Genomic DNA, 19,725 nt, shown 5'->3' with positions numbered 1-19,725 from the left:
GAGAGAGAGAGAGAGAGAGAGAGAGAGGGATGGATATAGAGAGATATGTGGCTAGATGATAGATGGACAGATAGATACAGTAGATAGGGAGAGAGAGGGGGGATGGATGGATGGGTAGATGATAGAGAGAGAGAGAGAGAGAGAGAGAGAGAGAGAGAGAGAGAGAGAGAGAGAGAGATAGTTAGGTAGAGAGAGATAGATAGATAGATAGATAGATAGATAGATAGATAGATAGATAGATAGATAGATAGATAGATAGATAGATAGATAGATAGATAGATAGATAGATAGATAGATAGATCAGATAGATAGGTAGATAGTTAGATAGTTAGAGAGAGAGAGAGAGAGAGAGAGTGAGAGAGAGAGAGAGAGAGAGATGGATGAATGGATGGACGAATAGAAAGAAAGATAGATATCATCCTCCCATATTAGATATGGTGTGCCTCAGGGGTCCAATTCTGTTTTCTCTGAATCTGCTTCTCCTGGATGACATCACCCACAGACATGGTATTTCACTCCTTATGCAGATGACATCCAGTTGTACCTCACCATGAAGCCTACTGATGCTAGCTCGATATCTCCCCTACAGGACTTCATGGCTGATTTAAAAAAGATTAGTTGTCAACAATTTACGTTCAGCTCAACGCAAATTAATCCAAAACCCTTGTTATTGGGCTACAGGTGATCACTAGAGAAGCAGAAACGATCCTACATGCGTTTATTCCTCACGACCTTTGTTTCCTGTCTGCTTTAGGATTGATTTTTTAACTTTTAGTGGTTACTAACATGTCCTTGTCTGTTCCAGGTGCCACGTTGCTCTGGTAAACCCCAGGAAAGATGTCTCATCGGAGCGTGCAAGAAGACCCGGAGCGCTACCTGTTCGTGGACCGGGCTGTGGTCTATAACCCGGCCACGCAGGCCGACTGGACGGCCAAGAAGCTGGTGTGGGTCCCCTCGGAGCGCCATGGCTTCGAGGCGGCCGGCATCCGAGAGGAGCGAGGCGAGGAGGTGCTGGTGGAGCTGGCTGAGAACGGCAAGAAGGTGGTGATCAACAAGGACGACATCCAGAAGATGAACCCGCCCAAGTTCAGCAAGGTGGAGGACATGGCGGAGCTCACCTGTCTGAATGAGGCGTCGGTGCTGCACAACCTGAAGGACCGCTACTACTCCGGACTCATATACGTGAGTGATCTAGACCCTGTAACAGTTTGTACTTTCCACACATGGGGAATGATTAACCTTAAAACTCACAGCTCTCCCAGGTCTCACTGCTTTGGATTGAATTTCAACCCAGGCTGATATATAATTGCAAAATAATTGGCCATAATTCTGCTTGTGTGCACGCTGATCCAAACCTTCAGCCATCTTTCCTTCAGCACTCTTATAAGTAAGAGTGAGTTCTGATGTTTATCACTGAGAACACTGAATCCTGACCACACATACATGTGTTCACACAATATGAGTGACAGACGTCACCAGTTCTTTTAACCATTTCCAGACGTTTCCCTCCACCTCTCACAAGTGCCTCTGTGTTACGGGTCCTTACCTTCCCCCTCGTCTTCTGTCCCACCTCAGAAGGCAGCCGTCTTCCATAAACACTGCTGCTCTCGGTTTGTTTGTCCTGCTCCTAGCTGCTGCCTTGTTTAATCACAGATAGTTGACCCCTCTCTCTTATGTGGCACACTGTCAAACTAATTTGCCCCAAGAAGCCACGCACAAAAACAGATTGAAAAGACCCAAATCACAAGAAAAGCATTTAATCAGTGTTTTAAAAGCTCAGTCGACTCCACACAATTTGCAGATTAGATTCACCTGAGTCATTATAGTCAGTGATGTGATTTTATTGTCCCTATAATCCCTTTTCACTTCAGATGGAGCTGCTCTGTGATGCTCGAGGTGCGATCTTGACCCATTTAATGACATGTTTTCCAGAAATAGAAAGTGGGTTGAGTATTACCGGAGAGACTCTGGTTCGGGGGGGCAGCAGGATTGTCGCACGGATTTATCCACTTTACCAGACATCATAAAAATTCAGCTCTATTAAGTGTGCAGCGTGTGCGTCATATTTGATTTGAGGTCAGAGTTGAGCTTTGAGTGTTTCAGTTTAGTTCTATATTAGTGCTGAATGCTTCTGTGAATGGGCTATTGACATTTGTCCCTTTCAAGAAACGCTTCTAATTGGCGTCTCCGTCCAGCAGCTCTACTTGGTTCCTCCTCCTTTTCTCTCTCCTACCATAATGTCACGTTTTCTACTTTTCTTCGTGGTTCAGAATTGGCTTTGGAGCTTGTTAATTTGCCCCTCGCCTGAGAGAAATTGAAAACATGTGTCCGACTGTGTTGGTTTTCTATCAGGAAGAGAACTGTCCCTTTCAACCCGCTCCTGGAAGAAGAAATTCCCCAAGATTCCAGACTTCTTCCAATGTGTTTTACTAACCCCCCCCCCACTGCTCAGCCACATCTACTGCAGACATAGTATAATGTCTCCCTCAGGCTGTGTTCTTAGTGGAGGTGGTTGGGAAGACGTCCATATCAGAATCACTGTTTTGAGCAGCATAGAGAGTTAGAGAGTTTGTTTTAATTATAAGTACATTTATAAGTACATTTAACAGTCCATAACTTACTTTATTACTTCAGGGGCTCTTGTGCTCTTTGCCTCATGGTATTTATGAACTGCTTCATAAATACGAACATGGAAAATACTGTAAAAAGTGTCGGCACTTGCTTATTTCGCAGCTGAAATCTCTCTCGCCGTGTTTGTGATTTGCTTTTTGAAAGCTGAAAGCATAATTGAATGTGGAGGAGCCCGGCCTTCACGTTGCATTTTAAATGTTTGACTCAGCACCAGACAAATGAGATGAGTCAGTGGTGCTAATGAATACAGCATCCCCCCCCCCCTTCCAACAAAACACTCAGCAGCTTGTCAGTGATGTTGGCAAACGTGTGACCCTGGTCTCGGTCTGCCTGTGTGTTTATTCACACACTTGAACTTGCCAAGATCTGAAACCTTAAGACCACCACTGTGTTTCTAGCCCCTTGGTTTACAGAGGGATCGGACGGTCGTGTATCAGCTCTTTACCGGATGGTTCCATCTGTGTGCCGTCAGTCAGACTCTCGGTCCAACTCATTTATTGTGTCAGCTTTCTGTCTGTGAATCGGTGAGTCACGGGCTGACCACACCAGGCTTTGCCATACGAGCGGACCCACAAGCCGGCCTTTGTGTCGTTAGATAAGCCTCAGCTGTCAGAAAGCCTCAGCATTCTTCCATGGTAAAAAAGATTGTCTGTCCGTCTGTCTCCTGCCGCCCACTTCAGCTCGGCTGCTGCTGAGTGTCCGTCCTGTCTTCACCGACTCTGCTCCGTTTCCCACACTCCCTCCTCCCGGGCTCACTGGGCCTGAACAATCATGACATTTATTTTCATGTATGTGCTTCTTGCAACTTCGGATTATTTCTTGCATATTTTTTAGTGTAATTTTGATTTTAAACACATCAGATATATACAAGCCAAACAGTTTATTTGCTCTAATGGTGGATCTGCTGCAGGGCCGTAGTTAAAGCAGCAGCTGAAAACTGCACAGTCACTCTCACTCTCATATCCCTGTAGAGAGAGTATTTACACGTTGGATCAAAAGTCACACGCAGTCTCTCTTTTTGCACGATAATAACAGTTATAGCTTTTCCAGATCTTTATAAACGCAGGCATGATTATTCACTGTATCTTTAATAGACTGCAGACAAATGTTGAACTTATTAAAGCAAGAGAGAAGCAGATAGTGTCCTGCTGCCGTCCGTGTGGTTTAATACCACGCACCTCCGCGTATTAGTCATATTTCAAGAGCCTGGTCTGTAGTTGGCTCTGTTATGCAACCTCTACAGTGGAGCTCTGTGAAGGGAACGGTGAAGGTCTCCCGTCCTCCTCACAGATCAGATGCACGGTGGCTTCTCCTGCTCCCTTCTCCTGCCTCTGCAGTGGAGAGCATGCAGACGCCGGCTTGCTGCCTGACTGGTCCGCGGCGGCAGATGGGGTCGGCTGTTGTGTCTGCTGTTGCCTGTGTGTTGCTCAGCTGTTACTAGGCCACGGCATCTCTTCCCCTGGATCTGGTTTCACAGTGGAAATATCACCTTCTCTTTCCTGGACAGGCGTGGGCATGGCGGTTTGGCAGGTGGTGTTGGAGTCGGTCGCGCGCTCTGTCACTCGCCACATGTTCTTTATAAAGAGTTGATCCTGCAGGATTTTTCAATATGAAGCAGCAGCGTCATCGCAGCCACAGGAATGCAGAACGTAGTCCTAGGTTTTTTTGTTTGAATAAGCAGAACTTTGTGTAATATGTCACAGAGTTTAACGTTCTAATATTGGATCTCTTACTTTTTCCCTAAATAAAAGCCACAATCAAATTCAACCACTGTTATAATTTTAGAGTTGATATCATGTTTCATAAACAGATAAAACCTGAAACTGTTGCACCATTAGTTCAAGATGAGACGTTTTCATTAAGTACTCTGTGCATTGTTAATTATAGAGACATGGAGCAGCAGATTACAATCCCCTGTTGAACTCTTAAGATGCCTGAAGCCATCCACGTTGAATTAACACATCAGGTATCTCCTGTTTATGAGAGGCGGTGGACTAGTGGCAGAAAACTTGGACTACTGGCAGAGAAGGGGTTGCTGGTTCGACTCCACGGTTCGTCTCCTCGGAGTCTCCTCGGAGTTTCGGCGGAAACTTGCCTGGATGGTGTAACGAACCTGGACAAGTTCAAAAGGACTCTTCTCCCTACCCTGTCTAGTGCCCCTGAGCAATGCACCTTACTCCCCCAACATCTGCTCCCCGGGCGCCGTACCTGGCAGCCCACTGCTCTGGTCTGCAGTGTGTCCTGCACCAGATGGGTGAAATGCAGAGGACTAATTTCCCCAATGCATGAGTGTGCCTTTGCATGTTTGTGCATGTGTGTGGGATTAATAAAGTGTATCTTCTTCTTCTTCTTCTTATTTATCAACTCAGTGCTGCATGTGGCAGAGTCGAAGACAAGAGACCCCTCTCCCTATTTATAGAAGCTCTAGCTTTCAGATTAGGTGGGAATTAATTTTTCATAGGTTTTGAAAAGGAGAGTGGGGAGTTGGAATTTCAGCTCAGGTCCTCCCCACCTCCTCTCTCTCTCTCTCTCTCTCTCTCTCTCTCTCTCTCTGAGCTGTCCTCCTCCTCAGGTTGGGAGCAACTCACAGGGAGGCTGAGAACACGATGCAGGGTTTGTTAAACCGCTGCTCCTCGACTGGACAGCACCACAGGGAGCTTCATATCTGTCTACCGCTCTCTCCTTACCTACAAATATTTATTTTCTTATATTAATATTTATTTATCTATAAGCAGCGGTACAGAGCATCATTTGCTCGGTGCAAAACGACGGCCCTTTCCCGAGCTGTTATGTAACAGCCTCTTCTCTGGAGCCCCTCACGACATGGTGTCTCAATCAGCCTTAAATGCAGTTTTAATTATGAAGCAGATGTCTTGATGCTTTGATGCGAAAAGGTCGCTTCAGGACTGTTACTCTAAATATGTCATTTCTGATTATTGTCTACACTGTATTATGGTATGCAACAGATGGGGCAACAGAAACACAAAAAAACAGCGCTTGAAACAATTAATCTTTTTTAAAACAGAGGCTCAGTCATTTATTACAGGCAACAGTCTGTGGAGAACATGTGTTTTTTTATGGTACTTCAAGGGGCCACGCTGGCCTGCAAAGAGGTGAACCCACTCCCGAGAAGAATTTCTCAGATCATGGATCTAATTTTGCTCTTTGTAGAAGAAAAAGTGTAACTGTACAGATGTACGGTCCTAGAAGAAGACAACACACTGAACAAGTGTCTCTATCCGATATGTGTGTGTCCATGTTTTACTAATTAACAAACTGACCTTCAACGTGACCTCAGTATTCTAATTATTCTCTTTCACTGCTCTTAATAAAGCCGTGAGGTCCAGAACTTACCTATGCATGTTATTGCAGTTTTATGATCAACAGGTTCTGTTTGTGCTTGTGTGCTAGCGTGGTAGCTGGGTGGTTGGGCATTTTTTTGTATATGGCCTCTAGATTAAAGCCCAGCATGCCAGTGATGAAAGTCATACTACTGGTAAGCAGCTCTTTCTCTGTGTCATCTATAGGGGGGAATGCAGAGCCCCTATAGCATCTGCAGAATGAAAGCGAGCCACTGCCCCACCAGGGCCTCTCACTCATTCCTGGCTGCCTGGCTGCCTGGTGAATTCAGCCCACAGCATAGCTGAGAAGTGTTCATACCACACACCCTCTCTGGGGAGAGGTCTTCGGGCTAATTGCACGGCCAAATGCTAAAAGTCAGAAAATATAGGCAAAGCGCTTCCAGCAGACGCTACTCGCTGCAGAGACAATATTCAAACAGTGTTGTATTATATTTTAAAGGTTTTTCCTCAGGTGCTCGAGGCAGTTTGCTTTTGCACAAGAGGCACAAGTCTGTTCAGTGTTTCGTTTCAGTCACTATGTCCCATCAGTTTTCCCGACTCCATCAGTCTGCCCAGTGTCTATCACTCCGATGACGTAAACTCCTAAAAACATGAGTTATGGCAAATCTCGCTGCTCTGATACAATGCAGACCACATGATTAAAAAAACCTATAAACTTTCATGCCCCTGTTTAATGTAAAAACACTGATGATTTACACTTCAAACTCTAGTGAGAGCTTGTTCTCTCTCTTTTAAAATATAATGGTTATTCAGGAGCTGTGTTCCCAACTCTATTTCTCATGTTTGTCTGCTTCTCTCTTTGATTACAGACGTACTCTGGCCTCTTCTGCGTGGTCATCAACCCGTACAAGAACCTGCCCATCTACTCAGAGAACATCATTGAGATGTACAGAGGGAAGAAGAGGCACGAGATGCCTCCTCACATCTACGCCATCTCTGAGGCAGCATACCGCTGCATGCTCCAAGGTACACGACCCACACTTGTTTTCTTTAACTTGACCTTTCATTTTTAGCTTTCACAGCAATCATTGGCCTTCTGAGACAGATTTATTAAAGTTTAACAGGTCATTACTGTTGAGGTAATGGCACAAGGATGTGTGTGTGTTAGTTTAGCAGTGGAAAGAAAGGCTGCTTTGCCACATGCTGGTTTGAAAAGGGGATTTTATTTTGTCTTGTCATTAGTTGGATGTGTTTTTGGTATAGAATTCATAAAACAATCAATGTGTGTCCTCCCATTCACTTGGCAGTTCTTACATTAAGACATGAACTAAAAAAATAAGAGAGAAATATCTGAAAAATTGGGTCCAGACATGTTCCGGAGTTAATCAGTCTCAAGATAGCAGTGCACCAACATTTCTGTCTGACCACATCTCATTTAGGACCTACAAGGTCAATGGGCGGTCAGAGGGGCTCAAGGGCATTTAGCTATTTAAACAATGTGAACACTAGACAGGAAAATGACAACTGTGTCGCTCTGAAACCGGCGAAGATGCTTTTGTCGTGCACAGCTCTGCGCCGGATGCATGATCCGACCTTCTGTGTTTCACAGGGCTACAGAAAAGAAAAAAACAATAAATAATTCAGTTTGGGGTTAGTTTATGTTGTTGTCATCTCCTGTAGAATACAAAACACTTTTGAGGGAAAGAACGTTGCTTGGATTGGTTGATTAGGATTGCTGGACTTTTGATTGGTAAGCAGAAGTGTGGATTTTGTTATTATCCTGTACAGATATGCTGGAAACTGTTTTTTACACATTTGTATTTGCATTTCTCTCAGAGTTTAGCTCACTTGCAGGCAGTACTGGGTTTGGCTGCATAGTCCAGGAGATTAGTGTGTGAACAAAGTGTGCAAAGAGTGTGAAAGGTCACAAGGTCAAAGGGGATGTGACACCAGGGATCCTGTCTGAGAGGTCCGCTGTCATGGAGGAGTTTCTAATAGAGATCAACTCTCCTGCAGGTTTTCCAGGTGCATCACCACCGTCATCTGGTTAATTGTTAATTACTTTGTAATAATAGACTGTGAAGCAGTGGGTAAAGGATTTAGGACTGAAGTGTTAAGTCACATTCTTCATACAAAGCTTGCTCTCAATATTATTGGCCAGTGGTGTTCTGTGCTTATGTAACTTCCTGGCTCTGTACGTCGTTATTTCACCAAACTATGAGCCGATTGGTTTTAGAACCACAAAAGTTTATTTATATTTCTGTGGTTAATCAAGAAGAATGGATTGTTAACTAAATGGTAGATTTTCCTTTATGTCTTTAGTATATCTTATTGCTTTAGATCATAGTTTTCTTCAGTATATCAGCCTATAGCAGCCACAGAGATAGAGAACAGCATCTCTGTGTGTTACATGTATGGATCTGCACGTGGAGGCAAAGACAGGGAACAGGTTCAACTAGCATCAGTCTTCAGGTTGTCATTAACTGGACCTGTTCTTATCTCCATCCTGCACACACACACAGAGACACAGACACACACGCACACATTCATCTATCTTAGTGTGTGGTGCAGGTGGGCTCCATCACGATTCATCTGCTTCCAGAGGCAAGAAAACGTTAATAGAGCATACTGCACCGGAGGAGAGTTGTGCAACCTGTTTTGATGGACTTGTATCACAGCTCACACTGGTCTGCACATTGCCACATGTGCCTTATCAGAATATATTTCATGTGAGCTCATTTGCAAACTTAAGAACCACAAGAAACACAGGCCTGTGACTTACTTTGGAACTGCTCTGGAGTCTCTGATGCAGAATAATCGCTGGGATAAGCAGAACCTTTTATCAGAGTCTATCAATATTTAGAAAGCCTATCTGCTTTGCTGTGTGCCCTCACTGCCAAACCGCAGAACAACAGTATTAATTCCCCCCTTTAGTTGCTCTTGAATGTTGTTTCACACATAACAGGGTTACTGCAGGGTCCTAAAAGGTCAAACAAATATAATGATATGAATTTTAAGGCCTTGAAAAGTCTTAAATTAAGTAAATCTGTCGTCCTTGACTTAAAAGAGTCTTAAATTTAACTTAAACCTGCAGAAACCCTGCATAAGAAATGTGTTTTTAAATGGCACGTTTGCCGATGTTTCCCCTGTTATTTACTTTTTATTTGTCCCAACACATGTCGGCCTTGATGTGACACTGTCAGTGATGGTCTGGTTGACCTCTGCAGCTGCAGCAGAAAAGCTCCTGGGGTTTGAGTGTCTGACTGATGTGCCCGAGGCGCCCTGTTATTACGTGCCCTCAGGCTCTGGTCTGGTCTGTGCCGGGCAGAAAACATGGACCATCAGATTTCAAAGAGGAAACTCAAAGGTGTTGCATGAGAGTCTGTAGTTGTGTTACACAAGAGTATATGTTGTTATTCATTTCCCCCTGCTTGTATCCATTTGGTATAGGCAAAGTATGTTCCCACTTTAAATATAGCTTTACTCAGAACCACACACACACACATGCTCACTATGTGGGATGTCTTTCTGGATATGGGACACCTCTCTTGTGCCACCATTCTTTTCCCTGACCCCCTTTTCTCTGTCGCTGGCGTTCATTCTCTCGGAGCGCTGTCCCTCACAAAGGGGGGGGACTAGGCCGCCAGTGGAATGAGGTCACCACTGTCCCAGCTTTCCATACTGGGCTTAATTCTACCAGCTGAGTCATCGTCAAGTTGTCAGTGTCGCCCCGGCCGCCCCGTATACCCCCCCGCAGGGTTCCTGAGCAGGGGTGCGTCGCCATGGATACCCGTGTGTGTATCTGTGTGTGCGACCAAAATAACCTTCCCCTGGGATCTCAAATAGAGGTGTCACTTGTTGAGTGGCAGTATTTTAGCTGAGGGGCTGTTGTGTGTGTGTTGTCGACTGAATTTCCTTTGATATGTTCGGGTTCAGGGTGAGGAAAGTTGTTTCTTTAAATGCTTCAAACCCACTGCAAACTATTTAGGAACTTTTTGAATTGCTTTCCTTCTTCTCTCTGTGACTGGAGCAGCTGACCTCTCTCGTTCCCTCCCTGTTCTCTGCTTCACGTACCAGTTTGCTAACGTCTTTCCACCAGAATGTTCTGGCTTGGAAGACGTCGAAGAGGAAATTTCCTCGAATCCTTCAAGGCCTTTTGGTCGCCTTTCACTTAACATGAAAAATACGAACCGCTGGAAGCTGTGCGGTGGCTCTGTTTGCTTTGTTCCTTTTCCGTCTCGTGCTTTCATCCAGGAACACAGGAGGACAAGTGTGTGGAATGTCCAACTTTGCATCACTCCTCCTCGTCGAGATACACCCACGGTTGCCATGGTTTTGCCTCTGCTCGTCTCACAACGTTGTGACCCCATTTTCTCTCATTTCACATCTCAACTATAGGGATGAAAGCAAAGCTAAGTTCTTGGCAGACTTCCTGGTTTTCTTTGTCTGTTTGTGAGCATACACGCAGGTGGCAACCGCACTGTACAGCACTTTCACTGCAGCTCTGTGGGTCTTACTCAGGGAAACGTGGTAAACAGGAGAAGGATGAGCGATGAATGAATAATTTCCACACAGAATAAACATGAAGCATTGTGTATTTTAGGGGTCAAACTGAAAACCACTTGTTCATGAACATACATGCATCTGGAGGTATTATCGGATCAGTCAGACCACATCTGGAGCTGCTCTTTCTTTTACTGGGATCAGATCAAACAGGCTTCAGCGCCTCTCTGCAGCTTGACCACATTCTTGTGAAAAATGCACAGAACAAACTGCAGGTAGGATCCAACACGTGTTTCCTCCCAAGTCCGCTCGCCCCATCTGGCGTATTAATTATTGATGTCCGATCCCAGTGCGTGCAAATAAATTCAAGTTTAAAGTCAAGTGGATCCGATGTGACTGTGATGAATGATGCAGCCACATGCAGACCATAATATTAACACCAGGTGAAAAATGGTGGATGAAAGAAGAAAGAGATGCTGACATCATATTCTGAAACCGGTGGGTTTATGACTCGAGGGGTTAGTGTTTATACTTTATAATGAGCTATTGTGCTAATGGCCAGTGGAGCAATTTCATTGAATTGTGCTTAATGGTTCAGATCCCTAAATATCCCACAAGCTACTGCAGAGAGAGAGAGAGAGAGAGAGAGAGGGACAGTTACTTGTGTTTTGTGTAACAATTGCATGCCCCACTTGGCCTGAGCTGCAGATATCTACTAAATATTAAATGTCTCTCATCCAGCAGAGCAGAGCAGAGGGTAGAGGAGGTAACACAACAGGGAGACACGTGGAAACTGTCTTGGAACACGGAGCCGGGAGGGAGGAGAGGAGAGAAGAGGGGATGTCTGAGGCCTTAATATCGAGGGGGTTATTGCTAAAGGGGTTCATACAAAGACAGACACGATAAACAGGATTGCTAGTGGGCACTAAAGCATGAAGAGGAGAGGGTCAATAGGAAAGATGGAAATGAAGAGAAAGAGGGAGTCAGGCAAACGAGGGGGAAGAAGGGGAAGAAGGGGAGCGGGTTATGGGGGAAACAGAGCAGACGGTACAGGGGAAAGGCAGAGGGGGTGGTCAGCATTGTGCCTCACAATGGGGGCTTTGTGAGGGGCTGAAGGGGGCTGGGACCAGGGTGTGTGTGTGTGTGTGTGTGTGTGTGGTTGTGTGTGTGTGTGTGTGTGTGTGTGTGCGTGTGTGTGTGTGCGTGCGTGCGTGTGTGTGTGTGTGTGTGTGTGTGTGTGTGGTTGTGTGTGTGTGTGTGTGTGTGTGTGTGTGTGTGTGTGTGTGTGTGCGTGTGTGTGTGTGCGTGCGTGCGTGTGTGTGTGTGTGTGTGTGTGTGTGTGCGTGTGTGTGTGTGTGTGTGTGTGTGTGTGTGTGTGTGTGTGTGTGTGTGTGTGTGTGTGTGTGCAGACAGGCAGGCAAGAAGGCCTGGAGCCACACCCTGGGACATGGGGCCCTTGTTGGGTTGGTGAGGGCCACAGAGCAGGGCTGGTGGAGGACACACACCCAGGCTCTGAGTGACAGGACAGGTGTAGAGCGTCAAGGACGCTTTTTTTATTTTTTATTTCCTTGAAAAGGACTGTCTGTGCTCTGTTGGGGGGGGCGGCTGTTTGAGTCCACTGCAGACACTCTCAGATGCGTCTTTAATGGCAGACAGCTGTAAAGTTCATACAGGATAAAATAATTTTTCTGTTTAGGGGTCCTACATCAGGTCGGATTTATTGTTATGCTCCCCCCCCCCAAACCTGGACAGGGTAATAACTGGGAAAGCTGCTGTGCATCATCAGTTGTCGTGCAAATGTATACGACTGTTACCTGGAAAGAAACTTCAATCTGGGCTTTTTATCCTCATTTATCAGATGTATTTCATCGGCTGAACTAACAATCTGTAACTTTGAGTCACAAGACTATTCCACAGTATTTCAACGCTTTCTCTCCAAGGAGGTTGTGTTTTCAATTGTAAGTGAGCAAGATTAATCCCCAAACAACTACCTGGTGGATTATCACTGGATGGATGTGGTGTGGGAGAAGGAAGAATCCATCGGGGATTATTTTTCACATTCTTCAACAGGACGAGATCGGTAGCTTGTCAAACTTCCCCTCTATTTCTCAGAGAATATATCAGGAATCATAAATAAAAATAATAATCAGGCTTTATGAAGGAAGTGATATCTATGAGCATGTGGATCAGTGCATTTAAATGCTGTTTAATGTGGGGACTAATGGGCCTTAGTTGTTTATTGCATTTTTAAAATATAAAAGTGTTGATTCAGAGTCTCCAGTTCAGGCCCACAGGTCAGTCCACATTTATGCCACCTGATCTGTTTGTCTCTGTGTGTGTGTTTACTACCAGGTCCTGACGCACAGTCGTAGGTGTGTGTGTGTGTGCGTCAGTGTGAGTCAGCTGTAAAACTGAGAGAGGTTGTGTGGAGATGATTTAAGGTGGAGCCCCTGTGATGTACTGCCCTGGTTCTTGGATAGTTCTGTCATGAGAGACACATGGTGGTGACACCAGAAGCGCCGGCGGCAGATCGGGTTCCCAGTCTGATGCTGTGAGTGGGACCAGTCGCAAACAACCTCACAACCCACTGCAGAGGGGGGGGGGGGGGGGGGGCGCGCAGAGAGCTCCACTCCGTCACTCTGTTTAATGAGATAGTGATGACACACATGTGTTTATGAATCTGTGACCACACAGACACAAACAGCGATTATCTAAGACTGGAAATCTGCAATAAGTACTTTTTAATTATGAGTAACACTTTAGTGGTGATGTAGTTTTACTTGTTATAGTCATAGGAAGTAAAACCTCTTGTAGCCTCATTCAGATACAGTACAATATTTTCTAGAGATTTCTCATGATTCCAATATAACAGCTTCTCTTCATTATTATTATTTAATAATAAGATAAGACTATAATTTATACAAAACGCTGCTGCAAAGACAATAGAGGCTACTGGACATCTCTGTAGAACTGGTTATTTACTGGTTAATGTACAAAATATACTATAAACTCATTAGTTTACAATCTGTCCATGGACTCAAGATCGAGACCTGGATCAGTGACGTTGATATCCGATTATTGAAACACGCTAGTACCAAGACAAATATTGTCTCAAAGCATCTATATTTATTTGACATTTTTTCTTTGATTTATTATATTCCGTCACACTCAGTTATAAACTGCCAGTTTCACCTTGACACAGTTTCCGGTCTGTTCCAGGAGCCTCTGCTCCTGCTTGTGTGTCTGGATTCCTGCGGAGCTGCAGAGCTTAGCACTGCGATATCAGAGTTGCCGGCACAAACACACGTACACGGGAGAAACGGCCGGGATTACGGCGGTGCCTCGCCATCACAAAGAGCCGCTGTGGAGCAAACAAGCCGCCCGGCCGCCGCCATCTGCAATCAATTACTTTGCCAAATACTTTTGGCATATCGCTCCCTATCCACTCCCCCAACAGCACAGAGGTGAACTCTAAACTCTCTCTAGGCACACCACTCACACTCTGTTAGCGTACACATGAGGTCACTGCCTTGCTCAAGGGGGATGACCTGTGGCGAGAGAGGTGTGTTAAAAGCTTTCCGGGACCTCAGATCAATGATAATGTGTGTTATGTTCCCAAGGTGAATTATTCCATTCGGACAAAATCCTGAATTTCTTATTTGTATTCATAGCAGGTCTTAAACGAGATAATTACATTTATTTGGACGTTTATGACAAAGCATGTGATTTGTTTTTGTTTAACCAGACTATTGAAAAATGGTCTGAATGGTGAAAGAGTGAAAGCAGAGCCCAATCGCTATTAATGGGAAAATGAGAGCATTGGTATGTCCCTGTTTTTATGTCGTTTGTTCTCGACCTCTTTCTCTCTGTCCCTCATTTGCATTTGCTCTTCTCTTCCTCTACAACACGCACAAGCTACAGGTAGTGGAACTATTCACGGTGCATTGAATCGTTTAATGCCCCCCCCACTCCAGATGTTCTACTCACTACCCCCACCAACTGCGAAACTGAGCCGTGGATTTCCATTCCATCGTCCCCACTCTCATGTTGTGTCTCTTGGGCTGGCATGGATCTTCAGATAGAGTTAATCCGGGGGAATAAAAAGGATTAGATTACAAAGACTCTCCTAATTAGACCCTGGATGTTTACCACACCAGTCCAGCACCTCTCCATGAGAAACATCTGGGACCTGGTTTTACTTTTCCCCTCTCTCCTCTTTCGCGCCCCCGACCACCACCAGAGATTTTTTTCATTTTTACCCCCTGTCAGAAAGCATTTGAAAAATGTGCATTGTGGGACTTTGGGAAAGGGAAAGACACCAAACTTCTGTCTGAGCTCTCAGTTGCTGAGTGCAGCTCAGACAGTCTAACATGGGCCTTCCAAGCCAAGCTCAGGCCCACAGGACACAGACTGGATTTAATTCAGAGGAGACTCTAGCCTCCATATGTGATGGCGACAATCTATTCCTGTCCGTGATCTCAGCTGCTAACTGTCGTCACCGTCCCCAAACTGAATCAGAAGCACTGAAACGCCCTCAGGAGTTCACTGTATATCAGCAGGTGACGTGATGTTATTTCTAGCTGCAGAGCTTCTTTCCATCGAGCCACTTTGATCTCTGTCTCTCCTCTATCTCCATGCTCCTCTCTTCTTCCTCTCCTATCTGGGCCCTTCCCACCACACCCTTCTCTCCACGTCCGGCCTGCCAAGAGCTGTCCCCTCTCCTGGGAAGTGTTCAGGCGTGACATATGCACAGGGGAACATCCTGTGACCGTGGGTGGGAATCCAGACCAGTCCCAACCCTTTGGTTAATTCGGTGTGAGATGTTCTACATTAGTTGCTCCTGACGGCACAGAGGGGTCCCGTACTATTTGCGGTTGATGATGAAACGCATGTTTTTATAACCGTAAAAAGCAGGCATATTCTCCACATAGTGAGGCCACCACGCCCGCCCCTGGTTTCCCCTCGGCGTCACCTCTGCTACATCGCCTGCTCCACGCCCAAGAGGCCCCGGGGCGGCAGGGAGGGTAACCAGGGGCATCTGAATTCCAGCGCCCACACCCACACACATATAGAGTGGTACATGCAAATGGCCAGTCTGCTCCGTGGGGCTGTTCCCCCCCTTCTGTTCCTCGGGCTCATGAATTCCCAATAAATGCCTGAGTGGCAGCTGGTACAGCAGCGTTACAGTGAATAATGCAGCCGAGCTGTTTGGTCATTCAGAGGCTGGAGAAGACATTTGTACAGAATCAGGCCTTGTAGAAACTCAGACAGCTTCAGCCAAACATATCTATGATCTAATATCTATAAATTATATTATAAATGGTCCTTCAGCTGCTGACACTCAACAGTTTGGTGAAAAGGTGGTTTCAGTTTTTGTGATTGTCTCGAGGTCTGCAGGGTTGTGACTGCTGTAATAACATATGTTTTTATTTTATCTTCCAGTCTGTCCCATTCAGCTGTGTTCAAAATGACCAACATGCTTTCATCAATTATCTGGTTCTGACCGACAGTTTGAAACCTAAAAATAATCAATTTGCAACACTTAAGTGTAGCAGGAGTTTATAAAAGACTTTAATAAGATGAGTTTAATATTAAATCCACTTATAGTTGCAGTTTTACTCCTTACCAGCTCAGAGGAGAACTGCAGAAAGCAGAAAGTTTACTTTGCGTCAGAAAACTATGAGAAGAGTATTAAATTATTCTCGATCTGTAATCTCAGAATGGTTTTTCTTCAATATCAGGGACTTTTGCAAAGTCTGAAAATGTGACACAGATTTCCAAGGTCTCCTGGAAGATGCTGTTAAATCATCAGATAGGTTCTTATTTGATTTGAACTTGTAGAACCTGCAAATGAAACATATCCTGTGGTGATTCAGATTCTTCCTCTCCAGCAGCGCAGTAAATTCAGTGAGGTGGTGTTTAGTGTTACTACGCCATCGGAGGATTTACAGCTTCTCAGCGTCTTTGTTATCACGACCGCTGTCGGAGGAAGTAGCGAATTACTCGTCTTCAGCCCTCAACTCAAGTCGGCTTAATGTGCGTCTTATCATAATTGTTCGGAAGCTTCAAAGTGACAGTGACACACTGCAGACCCCCCCAGACCACAGAACTTCCCACATCGCGCTAAATGTTTGTTACTTCCACTGTCTGGGAATGTGAATGAGCTCTGTCTCGATGTGTCACACACACACACACACACACACACACACACACACACTCACTCACACACACACACACACACACACACACACACACACACACACACACACACACACACACACACACACACACACACACACACACACATACACACACACTTGGAGCTTTGTTCCTCTGGCTTCAAGTGGTTCTGGACTCAGTTCCAGATCTTTATGAGGGAGCAAGACGCCCTTTTTAAATCACCTCGCATTAGTACAATCATCATTTTCAACTAGGTAGTTTCGTTCGGGATTTCTTAAAAGTGGTCGTCATGGCACTAGAATTTTCACTGTTGCTCTTTACGACGTCTTTTATGAGGCAGATTGTCCGAGCCTGAGCTGCAGTGTGGAAAAAATGTGTTACATCCAGTTATAAAGACCCCAACAGGCTCTAAATCAGGTTTTTAAAGCCAAATTCCATTTTTCTAGCCGTATGGTCCGATTGGGTGTTTCCAAATCTGAAAGTTTTTTTGTTCCTATAATTTGCTAAAAAGCTACACGCAAGTAGAAAAGTGTTTAGAGGTCCTCGGAGGGGCTCATTTCTACTTTTCATCCATTTTATCAGAAGTGTGAGACTGTGAGAGTGAAGTGTGACAGCTGCTGATCCACATGCAGCCGTTGAGTTCCTGGTAAATCACTCCATGGGTCAGACTCTGGGTCGAGCTGCTGTGAACCGGAGACATTTTGCTGAGGACCATTGACAATAAATGGATGTAATTATGATCCTTGCACAGGGGAATGGTTTTGAACACTGACGTTTGGTTTCGGCCGGGGGGGTGTGGAGAATGTTTTTGGGGAGGTTGTGGTTCTGAGGCCTCAAACCTTCTCAGTTTGGAGAGAAAATGAGAAATTCTGATCCAAATTGCTGCTAATCGTGTGGTGACTGCCAAGAATTCCAAGGACTTGCATTTAAATGTTTTATCTCATTCCTACCGTGCATAATTCTAGACCATCCCCCCCAAAAAATTTTTTCCATAGTGCTGTTGATTGTGGAACATGCAGTTCTGGATGGGTTGCATGTATCGGAGAGGGGTAGTGAGGCTGCACAAGGTGAAATGAGGTCAATCAGAGGGAAGTATAGTAACGTTTGGGGCTTTTGGAGGGAGAGAGAAAGAGGGGGGGGTGTGCTCTGGAATGTGAAGAATGAGGGTTTGTTTAATCCTCGTGGGGGATAATTTATCAGCAGTAAAGGGAGCCCTGCTGTGCGAGACAGACCACAGGAAGGTGAGATCTGTGCATGTTTGTGAGGACTGGTGTTGCACAACCCATGTTTTAATTGATAATTCCACCAATTTAGACGACAGCAAAAGCTTGGAAATGAATGTGAGGTCAATGGAAAGTATTCTTTTTATAACCGCCTGCTCTCAGTGTAGATTATTAAGTATTTTACCCTTCAGTGAACTGTAGAATGACAAGGCAGTAACAACTCACAGTTCAGACATCTGCCATTTCCTCTGCCGTCATTTAAATTTTTTAATTTCCTATGTGTCCAAACAGTCCGAGTCAGCTGTGGTCGAAACATAAAAGTTGACGAATTACTCCACCGACTTAATTCCATCCCATAGTGATGCTACCTAGAGTTGTCGGGGAGGAAACAACTAAGCTCAGTTGATGAGGTGATCAAATTAAAAACATCTGTGGCTGCGGGAAAGCCAGTTTGTCTCCAGTAGTGGTCCCACTCCTCTGTGGTCGGAGTAATTTGGCTTTGCGCTATTCACAGGGGGGGGGGAGAAAGGGAAATGAGAGCGAAGGGAGAGAAAGGGAGAGAAAGGGGGCAAACACAAAGCCGCGGAAGATTTAGTGAGAGAGTAATGAGCTACTGGAAAGCGAGAGCACGCTCGGTTCGGCCCAGTCCACCTACGCCCGGCCGGCACGGCATCCTGGGCAGATATGACCCAGCAGTTAGTTGCTGTAGTGACGGAGGAAGCTGCCGCTGCCAAGAGGGCCCAGCGTGGCAGCGTGGACCAGATGGATGCACGCTCTCACCCACTCACACAGCTCGGGTCACGGAATCCAACTTAAAGAGATTGTTTTGTACATATTGAACCAGAAAAAACACAAAAGCTGAATAGAAGACAGAAGATACAATGTGTAATCTAGATACGATAATTCTTTATTAGTCCAATAACATAGATATTTGCTTTTTTGCCATATTACATGCCATATAGATGCAAAGAAATATATTCTGTGTGAACTAAGTTAAAATCTTGAGTGGGATGTGTGTTACTGAGCCACAGCATTTAGTTAGTGGACATTATTCTGACAGCACTTTATGGATCAGCACCATTAGAGGCTTGATGGAAGAGGACACTCTACTCCCCTTTGGTTTTGCTGCCGTGGGTCATATCTCCTTTGTTTTGTCTGACCTTTATCATGGAATTGAAACCATAAGCAGGAGGCGACATTAAAGGAATGATTGCCTCTCGGGGGAAAGAGCTCAGCGGTTGGAAGCAGAGGTGATGGGTTTTCTGCAGAGGAATAGAAGGTTAAATGAGAAGCTTTGAGAGGGAGTCAGAGCAGTAAGCTGCGTAAATAGAAGTGTGATGATGAGCTTTTTCTCCAGATTGAGGGACACTGGGAGGAAAAGACAAAGTGTGAAGATGTTCGTTGCTGTTTGTCCGAGAGAAGGATTGTGCAAAAACTAAAAAGTGGTGTAAGGGTGAGGAACTGGGAGAGGAAGAGCCCGTTAATATCTGGAATTGAGAATTTCTCCAGAAGTTATGCAGAGATGCTAATATCTATGAACAGGTGAAATTTGGTGTGGATCTGTATAATGATCTGGATTTATCTGATCTCAATACATGTGTATGCAATATGGTGATTGTGGTGTTTATCCGTTTGCAGTATTGTGCAAAAACTGCTTTACTGATTTTATTTAACCATTTATCTTTTTGAGCAGATCCAGTCTTTGTTCATTTTTGTGAACCTAGTAGCTAAGTATTGCAGAGGCATTTATAGATTGCTAATATCTAAGAATAGATGATGTTGTACGTCCCCACTGTGACACATGATCAGCATTTCCTTTGTTCCGCTCGGTTGTTGTGTGCAGAGCCCGAGCTACAAAACATACTTTGAATTCCTTTGCACCAGAG

The 19,725-nt window shown here is 45.0% G+C and overlaps 1 protein-coding gene across 4 annotated transcripts in view; it reads left to right on the top strand.

Moving 5' to 3' along the window:
• Nucleotides 1-802: 802 nt before the first annotated feature.
• LOC133023495 (myosin-10-like) overlaps nt 803-19,725 on the top strand; it is a 42,191-nt gene continuing 23,268 nt past the window's right edge. For 2 of the 4 annotated variants that reach the window (XM_061090542.1, XM_061090543.1), the window contains exons 1-2: nt 838-1,182; nt 6,803-6,959. In XM_061090542.1, the coding sequence (XP_060946525.1) occupies nt 838-1,182; nt 6,803-6,959 (502 nt within the window). Of the gene's footprint in view, nt 1,183-6,802; nt 6,960-19,725 lie in introns of all 4 variants that reach the window. The other 2 variants (XM_061090545.1, XM_061090544.1) reach the window with 2 other exon arrangements.

This window comes from Limanda limanda, chromosome 17, assembly GCF_963576545.1.
Source record: "Limanda limanda chromosome 17, fLimLim1.1, whole genome shotgun sequence".
Lineage (NCBI taxonomy): Eukaryota > Metazoa > Chordata > Actinopteri > Pleuronectiformes > Pleuronectidae > Limanda > Limanda limanda.
The sequence above is the reverse complement of the archived record's forward strand: the minus strand, read 5'-3'. Positions and strand labels throughout refer to the sequence as shown.